At 42.6% G+C, this 12,359-nt stretch overlaps 1 protein-coding gene across 2 annotated transcripts in view; it reads left to right on the forward strand.

Annotated features, from left to right (window-relative positions):
- Positions 1-12,359, forward strand: part of WASL (WASP like actin nucleation promoting factor) — a 77,576-nt gene that overhangs the window by 47,084 nt on the left and 18,133 nt on the right. The window contains exons 5-6 of one of the 2 annotated variants that reach the window (XM_073619773.1): positions 2,112-2,135; positions 4,261-4,423. In XM_073619773.1, the coding sequence (XP_073475874.1) occupies positions 2,112-2,135; positions 4,261-4,423 (187 nt within the window). The remainder of the gene's footprint in view (positions 1-2,111; positions 2,136-4,260; positions 4,424-12,359) is intronic. The other variant, XM_073619774.1, reaches the window with a different exon arrangement.

The raw sequence follows: 12,359 nt of genomic DNA on the forward strand, positions 1-12,359 counted from the left end.
ATCGTCTGTTCATACAGTGTATGTACAGCGATCTATCTCTTCCCCTACACAGTCCCCTCCCTCCTTCAGTTAGAACACACACTAGGGAACACATTAACCCCTTGATCGCCCCCTAGTGTTAACCCCTTCCGTGTCATTGACATTTTTACAGTAATCAATGCATTTTTATAGCACTGATTACTGTATAAATGTCAATGGTCCCAAAAATGTGTCAAAATTGTCCGTGCCCACTATAATGTCGCAGTCCCAATAAAAATCGCAGATCTCCGCCATTACTAGTGTAAAAAAAAAAATAATAAAAATGCCATAAAACTATCCCCTATTTTGTAGACGATATAACTTTTGTGCATACCAATCAATATACGCTTATTGCGAATTTTACTTATTTTATTTTTTTTACCCAAAATATGTAAAAATACATATCGGCCTAAACTGAGGAAGAAATTTTTTTTTTGTATATTTTGGGGGGATATTTATTATAGCAAAAAATAATGCTTTTTTTTTTTTTCTCAAAATTGTCGCATTTTTTTGTTTATAGCGCAAAAAATAAAAACTGCAGAGGTGATCAAATACCACCAAAAGAAAGCTCTATTTGTGGGGAAAAAAGGATGTCAATTTTGTTTGGGTGCAACGTCGCATGACCACACAATTGTCAGTTAAAGCGACACAGTGCCGAATCGCAAAAAAGTGCTCTGGTCAGGAAGGGGGTAAAATCTTCTGGGGCTGAAGCGGTTTAAACTGGTTTGGTGACAAGTTCAAAGTGGGCATTTCAGTGACTTTGCACGTCTGCATAAAGAAGTTCCTGATATCTCACGGTGCACAGCAACAAAATTGTGTTTTTTTTTGTTTTTTTTTAAACTGCATCTAATAAGATTATAAGCTTTCCTTAATCTGAAGTGACATACTCTGGTGTAGGGGGTGGTTACATCCATTCCCCATGGTCCCACTGCATGTAGGAATGGAGTTCCCAAGATGGACTGTGTGACTTGTAGTGTGCATAGAGGATGACACATGACCTGAACTAACATGCACTGCTGATTCTAATCGTACAGAAGATAAGAGGAGAGGTTTGGGAGATCAGGGAGGCAGAAAACATTCCCAAAGAGTTTCACTAAAAATAAATTACAGGACCATCCCCTTCTCCTCCCAAAGATTTTTCTAGTGATTTCCTTAAAGTGATTCTTTTAAAAAACAAACATGTTATACTTGCCTGTTCTGTGCAATGGTTTTGCACACAGCAGCCCGATCCTCTTTCCTGCCGAGTGCCCCCAATAGCTGGCCTCTTACTAATGGGGGCAGTCAAGTAGGCTCAATCCCAGACCACCATCTGTGCCTCCATTCACACACAGCATGGTTTGGCCATGCCCACTGCTGTCTTCTCATTGGCTGGGATTGACAATAGCAAGAGCCAGTGACTCCCGCTGCTGTGTGAGCCGAGCCTATGAGAAGAGAGAGACCCGAGAGAGGCGTAGCTCACATACATATCGCTGGATGGAGATGGTGCTCGGGTAAGTATAAGGGGCGTGGGGGGGAAACTGCACCCAAAAGGGTTTTTTTTTACCTAAATGCATTAAAGTGGTTCTAAAGGCTCAAGCTTTTTCACCTAAAACAACATCTGCTTTTTTTTTTTCTATAACACTATTTAGTTTGTGATTGAGCACAGTACATGTAGTACTTTTATCCCATTTTTTTTATAGGTTCCCTAAAACACAGCTGAACTGTCAGACAGAACACCACCCTCTTGGTGCACAGCTGCCTGACATCACAATTGGCAAGAAGCTTCGATAGCGTCGGCCTGGCTCCGGCTTCCACCATTGGACCGAGGCAAGCAACGCCCAAGGAATGCGGAGGGTGGTGATATGTGTTGGCGCTTACCTTGGGCAAGTGTTTGGAGCTGGAAACAGGCACTTGCTATCAAAGCAGCCATCTCCTTACCAGCTGCAGTGTCGGCCAGGCTGTGCACCAAGGGTGTGCTTTGTCCCATCATAAACTAAATCATGTAAAGATAAATTAGTGATAGTCCTTTAAAAAATAGTTTTTGTGTTATACTTTAATGTAGATTCTTAATCTCAGTAAAGATGGATTTTTTTTTTTATTTATTATTTTTGCAGATAAAAAGCGAGATCCTCCAAATGGTAAGCTGCAATAAAGTACATATATATTATTTTTTTTAACCAGTATGTGCATTAAAGCCCAATGGCATTTTCAGATTTAACCAACTAAATACAATCCAGGTGCATCAAAGCTTGGAGTATGCAGTGTCTAAAGCAGCCTATAGACAAGTCGAAAACCGAACGCTCTGTTGATCGAAAAATGAAGTGGCACATATGACCGTGCCATCATTTGTTTTGTTTGCCTGACCCAACATGCTGGATTTTGTTTCAAAACTTTCGATTGCCGCCACATGAAAATCGTGTCGCAGCTGGCACACTATTGATGTAAAAAACGAACCATCAAGAATTTTCGTCTATGGCCTGCATAAGGCCTTTTTCACATTTTCTCAAAATAGTGACAAGCTTTTTAACGTGTGTTAAAAATGCTTCCCAAACGCCCTATACACATTTGGCGTATGTTAAAATCTCATCCCAAGCACATGTTTTTTGGGGGGGTGGGGGTGGTTTTTTGTTTCTTAAATGTGAGCAAGACCTAATGCGCAGAAAATGCGTTTATAGTTTGTTACTATAGATTTGAATCGAAGGAGTTAAGATATTTCGACTCCTTGCAAACTCAAAATGTAGCTTCATTTTTGGAGCGCAGCGATGCAAACGCTTCATGTTTTGATAATGTGAACAGCTCTGTGTGCCGTCCATATTATTATTATTTGCAAACTTAAAAATGTGCCTCAAGCGCCTGCTTTTAATGCCAGTGGGAACAGGGCCTTGCAGTTCATGCTTTTTAAAATCAATCACAGCCTAAGTATACAGAAAGTCCCCAGCCAGCGTGCTGCAGCGAAGGACCCTAGTTCTCTGAAAGCAGTGATCTCGATGCAGAGAGCTGAAACTTGTTATCGGTTTTTCTGAATGTTTCTCCCTTTGCACACTAATTGAGCAACAATAAAAAAGTGTGTAAACCAAATGATGAGCCCTGGTTCACACCAGTGCGGTTTTGAAATTGTGCTACTTGAGCGCAATTTCAAAGCTACAGATCGGTGCGATTTGCACCTCTGATTTCATTGCAAATCAGAAGTCTTTGCAGGTCGCAATGAAATCGGAAAAAATCGTGCAAAAATGTATTTCAAAGTTGCTGCGACATGAGTCGCATCAATTTTGAATGGTTCCATTTCTGGCAGTGGGGTGCGACTTGTCATGTCATTTTGAACTGTCAAATTGCTCTGGTGTGAACAAGGACTAAAGGACACAAAAACACACGTTTAGTAAATTCTTATAAAGGAGTTGCATGGAAGATTTCCATTTTATACAACTGTTAAAAGTAAAGTATGGCTAAAGTTGGGGGTACACTTTCATTCTCCTGTGACGGGAGTATGCAAAATCTGGTACAGCTCTGCATAGAAACCATCAGTTTCCATGTTTTATTGCCAAAGCTTATTTGAACAAGCTGAAGTTAGAAGCTGATTGGCTACCATGAACAGCTGCACCAGATTCTGAGTAGTGCTCCAGTTTTAGTAAATCTCCTCCGATGTGTCAGCTGATAGTGGGCTGTTTCCTGCTATAAGCTGAAGGGGGGAGAGCTGCGCCAGACTTTGAAAGGATCCCATCAATATTGTTGGGACACACCCCGCTGCTTGACTGACAGCTGCCTCTGCCTTTCAGCATGTGGCTGAGGGCCGGAGCCAGCTGTGCCTACCCTCTCCCCCCTCTCCAGCCCAGTGCTCCAGTGAGTGCTGGAGGAGAACAGCAGAGAACACTGACATGAGCAGGCCGAAAACTAAAGCAATACATTATACAATTTTTTTTTAAATGTTATTTAGATTTACCTTCAACTATGTAGTGCAAGGGCCTGCCTGATTGCATACATATTGAAAGTCTTTAGGTTTGACCTCATATTATATGGTTTTGGTAAATCTAAAGGAAAATTGAACAAGAAAATTGTATAATGTATGGCCAGCTTAAGAGGCCAGCAGACATATGATCACTCAGTTCTTGGTCCTAGAGCCGTCATGGGACAGCTGCATATTGATACTGATGTTCTAGATGGAGCTGTTTTGTTCTTTTTTTCATATACCACACTTCTTTTAAATTATTTTATTGTAAATGTGTTGCTTTGCAAAGTATTTCATATTCTGGCAATTCACATTTTCAGGGCCAAGTCTACCAATGGCAACTGTTGATATCAAAAACCCTGAAATTACTAACAGATACAGCGTACAAATGAATAACATTCCCTTTAATAAAGAGAAGAAAAAAGGAAAACCTAAGAAGAAGAAGCTCACTAAAGCAGATATTGGAACACCCAGCAATTTCCAGTAAGTAAATGCTAATATTTATGCTGCCAGTCCTTAAAGCGGTATTAACCTATTTATGCCTGAGGTTGAATTTTTATTTATATTTTTTTTGCATAAAATTCATGTTTCCTAGAGCAGTAGGTTCTAAATATCAACCACATCACTGATGTTCCAATATTGGAACATGAGGCATTAATCAGTTAAACTCAAAAGAAGTAATTTGCAGCTTACCAATCATTAGATGTGATGGCTGCATTTGTTTTCTTTTTTAGGCTTTTTTCCTCCTTTTTCACCTGGTGATCTGACCATTAACACACTTCCTGTATTAGTTTCCCCAATCTGGATAAAAGAGCATGGGGGGGTAAATTTGGACAACATTGTCCCTCTCTGAGGTGGAGGTGGGGGGAGAATGTTAGATATACTACGAGATTTAGATACACTAACAAATTGAAGCCGATCTCCAGCTAACACTTTCTAAGAAATTACAACAAAGTGTTTTTTTTTTTCCTAGTTGGAATAAAAGTATTACATAAAAAGTGATCTTTGTAAGCACCCATACAGTAGTAAATGTGTCTACCCTGTAACCTTTAATTGCTGCATCTTCAAGACAACTCATTCTTTAAAAAAAAAAAAAAAAACAGACTTACTGGTCAGATCACTATTTAAAAATAAAGGAGAGCTAGCTTAAAAAAGAAAATGTAGGGCCCTTTCACACTGGCGATCTGCCCGGCGGGCTCCGCTTTGCTCAGCAGGGGATCGATCTGCTGATTCTCGCTGAGCAGGCGGATGACAGGTCCGTCACCACTCACTGTGCAGAGACAGGCCTGTCAGAGCCCCGCTCTCCTCTATGGGGAGATCGTATGAAAACAGACCGCCTGTCCGTTTTCATCCGATCCGCCAGGCGGATGGAACATAGGTTTGCTATCCATCTGGATTTCAGAGACAGGATCGGATAGCAGCGGGTGTCAGGGGACATGTCACTGCTGACATCCGCTGCCCCATAGTGGTGAATGGAGCGTCCGATCAGGTCCACCTGAAAAACTGACAGGCGGACCTGATTGGAAAGCCCCTGTGAAAGGGGCCTATTGCAGCCATCACATCTAAGAATTGGGTAAACTGCTATATAATAAATATTTGCTTTTGGAGTAAACACCACTTAAAAGTTTATTTTCTGAAATTAGCTCTGGTCATTAAGGGAAGAAATCCCCGGTCTTAAATTTTGGAATGGCAATCGGCTAACCAGAAACTTTGATGCAGAATCTTATTAACCAAATCTGGACTGTTTTCACTCCTTAGAAACTCAAACACTCAATTTACTGTGTGTACAAGGCAAGTATCTGAGTCGCATAGAAAAGCCTCTGATGTTTCAGGAGGTGTTTGTGATGGGTGAAATTAAATCAAAATGACCACTGTACCAAAAAATGTAAGTGGTATTTAACCCAAAATCAAACCTTTATTCTGTTGCAGCTTACCAATTCTTAGATGTGACAGCTGCATTCGTTTTCTTTTTCCTTTATTTTCATTCGACCCATCCAGGCAAGTCTGTTTTTCAACAGAACAAGCTCTCCTTCAAATGCTGCAGTTAGTGTTGAGACAAACCATTTACCACTGCCAGGGGTGCTTCCATCAATCATCTTTTATTTTGTTATCTAAAACCTTTATCCCAAAAAAGAAGAAAAAACTGTTGCTGTAACTGCAGTGTGAGCTGGAATTTGGCTCCAATTTATTATTGTATCTAAATCTGCTGGCCCATATAACACACCCCTCCCCTGCTGTCCAAAGGTACCCCCTAGGCTCCTTCTTCCAGAGTGGAGACACCCTAACGCAAGAGGTGTGTTACTGCCCAGATCACCAGGTGAAAACAGAGGGGAAAAAGCCCCCAAAAAAGCACTAATGTAGCCACCACATTTGATGAATGGTAAGCCCCTATATATTATGTTTTGGGTTTTAAAACGGAGTCCCACCCAAAAGTGGAAGCTCCGCTGATCTGCTTACCAAACCCCCCCCCATGTTGCCATATTTGCCACCTTTTTGGAGGGGGGGGATGGGTACCTGTTTTTGACAGGTACCACCTATCCCAACTTCCAAGAGGTGGCCCTGTCCCTCGGAAGTTCAGCCCCCTTCCTCTGCCGCTGTGCCAGTTAGCGCTTTGTGCATGCGCAGTAGGGAACCGGCTGTGAAGCCAAAAGGCTTCACTGCTGATTTACCACACCACGAATTGCGGCGGCAGCACCTGAGAGCCCATCCGAAAATCGGCTGGGGTACCGACATCACTGGCTTCTTGGACAGGTAAGTGTCCTTATATTAAAAGTCAGCAGCTACAGTATTTGTAGCTGCTGATTTTTTACATTTTTTTTTTCCCCCCAGGCTTGAACACCACTTTAATACCGATTTAACACGATCGCTTCTTTTTTTTAACCATTATTTAAGTAGGATTCTTCTGGGAGGTATACACAACTTTCATGCCCCCTAGACTCTCTTCCTAACCTTAGAAGTTCCTACTTTAAAGCAGGTTTAGACGTGTTTGCATGTGTTTAGACACTTTTAGAATTTGTAATCATATTCTGGAGGCACGGAATTCTATTTCTCCAAACACAGCTAAACAGAGTGTGCCTAAATGTAGGTAAATGCTCAGCGTGAATGACACATTAAAAACCATTATATATACAGTGCCTTGAAAAAGTATTCATACCCCTTGAAATTTTCCACATTTTGTCATGTTACAACCGTAAATGTATCTTATTGAGATTTTATATGATAAGCCAACACAAAGTGGCACATAATTGTGCAGTGAAAGAAAAATTATAAATTGTTTTCAACATTTTTTACAAATGTGAAAAGTGTGATGTGCATTTGTATTCAGCCTCCTTTACTCTGATACCCCTAACTAAAATCTAGTGGAACCAATTGCCTTCAGAAGTCCCCTAATTAGTAAATGGATTCCACCTGTGTGTAATTTAATCTCAGTATAAATACAGCTGTTCTGTGAAACCCTCAGAGGTTTGTTAGAGAACCTTAGTGAACAAACAGCATCATGGTGGCCAAGGAACACACCAGACAGGTCAGGGATAAAGTTGTGGAGAAGTTTAAAGCAGGGTTAAGCTATAAAAAAAATATCCCAAGCTTTGATCATCTCACGGAACACTGTTCAATCCATCATCCGCAAATGGAAAGAGAATGGCACAAATGAGACATGGCCGTCCACGTAGACTGACAGGCCAGGCAAGGAGAACATTTATCAGAGAAGCAGCCAAGAGGCCCATGGTAACTCTGGAGGAGCTGCGGAGATCCTCAGCTCAGGTGGGAGAATCTGTCCACAGGACAACTATTAGTCGTGCACTCCACAAATCTGGCCTTTTATGGAAAAGTGGTAAGAAGAAAGCCATTGTTGAGAGAAAGCCATAAGAAGTCCCATTTACGGTTTGTAAGAAGCCATGTGGGGACAAAGGAAATGCAGTTGTGCTCATACGTTTAAATATCCTGGCAGAATTTATGATTTCTTGGCCATTTTTCAGAGAATATAAATAACACAAAAACATTTATTCCACTCAGGCCCCTTTCACACTTATACGACTTGTCCCACGATTTTGTACTGCAAAATCGTATGACAAGTCATTCTCCATGATTTTCAATGACTACCATTCATATTGGCATGTCAAGTCATGCCGACTTGAAAGTAGTCCCTGCACTACTTTGGTCCAACTTCTATGCGAGTTGTACTCCATAGACCTCAATGTTAAACCCTCAAAGTAGCATGCAAATCGTGCCTGAATAATATAGACACCCATTCACCTAGGGAAAAAAGTGTCAATAAAAAACACAGTACACAGGTTTTTAAAGTAATTTATTAGGCAGCTCCGGGGTCCTCTTCCGACTTCGGGGTTCCTCTTCCGACTTCGGGGTTCTCTCCGGCGTCTCCTCCCGGTGTCCTGATCTTCTGCCGGCTCCTCCGCTATCCTCTGCAGCTCAATTGCTAGTGGTGGCCCGGACTTCTGCCTTCTGCCGCCGCCTTTTCTTCCAGAGATGTTGACACACTCTCTCCAGCTGGAATGGTCTCTGAACGCTCTGCAATGGACTTATATAGGCGGTGACCCCGTCCCCTTATGAGGTCACTGTCCCGGGGCATGCTGGGACTGTGCTGTCATAAGGGGGCGTGGTCATCACCCGGTGACCACGCCTCCTAAAACGTCACAGTCCCAGCATGCCCAGGGACTGTGACGGCATAAGGGGGCGGGGTCACCGCCTATAAAAGTCCGTTACGGAGCGTTCAGAGACCATTGCAGCTGGAGAGAGCGTCGTGTCAACATCTCTGGAAGAGAAGAGCTAAGAAGACGATCCAGAAGTCCGGGCCACTGCTGGCAAAAGAGCGGCAGAAGATAGCGGTGGAACCGGCAGAAGATGCGAACACCGGGAGAAGACGCCAGAGAGACCCCCGAAGTCGGAAGAAGACCCCAGAGCTGCCTAATAAATTACTTTAAAACCTGTGTACTGTGTTTTTTATTGACACATTTTTCCCTAGGTGAATGGGTAGGGGTACCATGTACCCCATACTCATTCACATAGGGTTGGGGGCCGGGATCTGGGGGCCCCCTTATTAAAGGGGGGCTCCTGGATTCTGATAAGCCCCCTGTCCGCAGACCCCGACAACCAACAGCCAGGGTTGTTGGGAAGAGGCCCTTGTCCTCCTCAACATGGGGACAAGGTGCTTTGGGGTTGGGGGGGGCCGCAGGGCATCCACCCCCCATGTTGAGGGCATGCGGCCTGGTATGGGGGGGTGGGGGGGGGGCGCTCGCTCCTCCCCACCCCCATTCCTGACCGGCCGGGCTGCGTGCTCGGATAAGGGTCTGGTATGGATTTTGGGGGGACCCCCACGCTGATTTTTCGGCGTAGGGGGTTCCCCTTACAATCCATACCAGACCTAAGGGCCTGGTATGCCCCTGGGGGGGAACCCACGCCAGTTTTTTTATTTAAAACTTGGCGTGGAGTTCCCCCTTCTGATTCATACCAACTACTGTATGTTTTCATTTGTTAATGCCAAAAATGTGGCAAAGTCGTACAAAGTAGTACTGCTCCAAAATCGCGGCAAATCGTGGCCACGAAATCGCGGTAAAATCGCGCGACTTTGAAGTCGTATAAGTGTGAAAGGGGCCTCATGGTTAGTGTTTGGCTGAAGCCATTTTATTAATCAGCTGTGTTTTACTTTTTTTAAATGATAATCACAACAGAAACTACCCAAATGACCCTGATCAAAAGTTTTCATACACAAGTTGACACAAAGGGGTTTGAATGGCTATTAAAGGTAACCATCCTCACCTGTGATCTGTTTGCTTGTAATTAGTGTGTGTGTATAAAAGGTCAATGAGTTTCTGGACTCCTGACAGACCCTTGTATCTTTCATCCAGTGCTGCACTGATGTTTCTGAATTCTGAGTCATGGGGAAAGCAAAAGATGTGTCAAAGGATCTGCTGGAAAGGGTAGTTGAACTGTATTAAACAGGAAAGGGATGTAAAAGATATCCAAGGAATTGAGAATGCCAGTCAGCATTGTTCAAACTCTAATCAGGAAGTGGAAAATGGGGGGTTCTGTTGAAACCAAACCACGGTCAGGTAGACAAACTCAAATTTTAGCCACAACCGCCAGGGAAAATTGTTCGGAATGTAAAGAAAAACACACAAATAACTTCAGGTGAAATACAGAACTTCCTGAAAGCATGTGGTGTGGCTGTTTCAAAATGCACGATAAGGAGGCACTTGAAGAAAGATGGGCTGCATGGTCGAGTCGCTAGAAGTATCCCGCTTACAATATGCTAAACAGCACAGACGAGCCTCAAATCTTCTGACACAAAGTCATTTAGAGTTACAAGACCAAAATTTGAGCTTTTTGGCCACAAACACTACAGAGAGTGGAGGAGTCAACAAGCCCTATGATGAAAGGTATACCATTCCTACTGTGAAACACGGGAGGTGGATTGCTGAGGTTTTGGGGATGTGTGAGCTACAAAGGCCCAGGAAATTTGGTCAAAATTGATGGCAAGATGAATGCAGTATGTTATCAAATACTGGAGGAACATTTGCATTCATCAGCCAGGATGCTGCGCATGGAACGTACTTGGATATTCCAACATGACAACGATCCAAAACACAAGGCCAAGTTGACCTCCTGTCATTGGCTACAGCAGAATAAAATGAAGGTTCTGGAGTGGCCAACTCAGTCTCCTGACCTCAATATAATTGAGCCACTCTGGTAAGATCTCAAATGTGCATTTCATGCAAGACGGCCCAAGAATTTACAGGAACTGGAGGCTTTTTGCCAAGAGAAATGGGCAGCTTTACCATCTGAGAAGTTAGAGCCTCATCCACAAATACCAGAAAAGACCTCAAGCTGTCATTGATGTTAAAGGGGGCAATACACGGTATTAAGAACTGGGGTATGTAAACTTTTGATCAGGGTCATTTGGGTGGTTTCTGTTGCCATTATGATGCAAAAAGAGTAAACAAAGTTGATAATAAAATGGCTTCAGCCAAACACTAACCATGAGTGAAAAAAGTTTTTGCGTTATCATTCATATTATTTGAAAAATGGCCAAGAAATCATAAATTCTGCCAGGGTATGTAAACTTATGAGCACAACTGGATGTGGAAGGTGCTCTGGTCACATGAGACCAAAATGAAACTTTTGGCCTAAAAGCAAAATGCTATGTGAGGTGGAAAACTAACACTGCACATCACTCTGAACACACCATCCCCACTGTGGAACATGGTGGTGGCAGCATCATGTTGTGGGGATGCTTTTTTTCAGCAGGGACAGGGTAACTGGTCAGAGTTGATGGCAAGATGGATGGAGCCAAATACAGGGCAATCTTAGAAAAAAAAACTGTTATGCCCTGTACACACGATAGGATTTTCCGATGGAAAATGCGTGATAGGACCTTCTTGTCGGAAATTCCGATCGTGTGTACACAAATCCGACGCACAAAGTGCCACGCATGCTCAGAATAAATTAAGAGATGAAAACTATTGGCTACTGCCCCGTTTATAGTCCCGACCTACGTGTTTTACGTCACCGCGTTCAGAACGATTGGATTTTCCGACAACTTTGTGTGACCGTGTGTATGCAAGACAAGTTTGAGTCAACATCCGTCGGAAAAAAATCCTAGGATTTTGTTGTCGGAATGTCCGATCAATGTCCCATCGTGTGTACAGGGCATTAGAGTCTGCAAAAGACCTAAGACTGGGGCAGAGGTTCACCTTCCAGCAGGACAATGACCCTAAACATACAGCCAGAGCTACAATGGAATGGTTTAGATCAAAGCATATTCATGTGTTAGAATGGCCCAGTCAAAATTCAGACCTAAATCCAATTGAGACTCTGTAGCAAGACTTGAAAATTGCTGTACACAGATCTCTCCATCCAATCTGACAGAGCTTGAGCTATATTGCAAAGAAGAATGGGCAAAAATGTCACTCTCTAGATGTGCAGACTTGCGGTTGTAATTGCAGAGAAAGGTGGTTCTACAAAGTATTTACTCAGAGGGGCTGAATACAAATGCGCACCACACTTTTCAGATATTTATGTGTAAAAAATTTTGAAACCCATTTATCATTTACTTCCACTTCACAATTATGTGCAACTTTGTGTTGATCTATCACATAAAATCCCAATAAAATACTGTGTGTGTGTGTGTGTGTGTGTATATGTATAATATATGTATATATATATTTTTTTAGAAATGTAGTTTAAAGGCATATAAACACAGGTTTGACACAGCCATTGTGACTGAAGCCTTATGCTTCCCCCCTTGTGGAATTCTTTCGACATCATGCTAGAGTTTAAACAAAAGCACAGTCTCCCTAGTAAAAATTGTTCTCCCCAAGTCCCAGTTCATACCCTTGCATTGTGTTTTAGATGCAATACTATTTAAGCTCTATATAACATGCATTTTATTTAAACTGAATCA

Source organism: Aquarana catesbeiana, linkage group LG03 (assembly GCF_042186555.1).
Source record: "Aquarana catesbeiana isolate 2022-GZ linkage group LG03, ASM4218655v1, whole genome shotgun sequence".
NCBI lineage: Eukaryota > Metazoa > Chordata > Amphibia > Anura > Ranidae > Aquarana > Aquarana catesbeiana.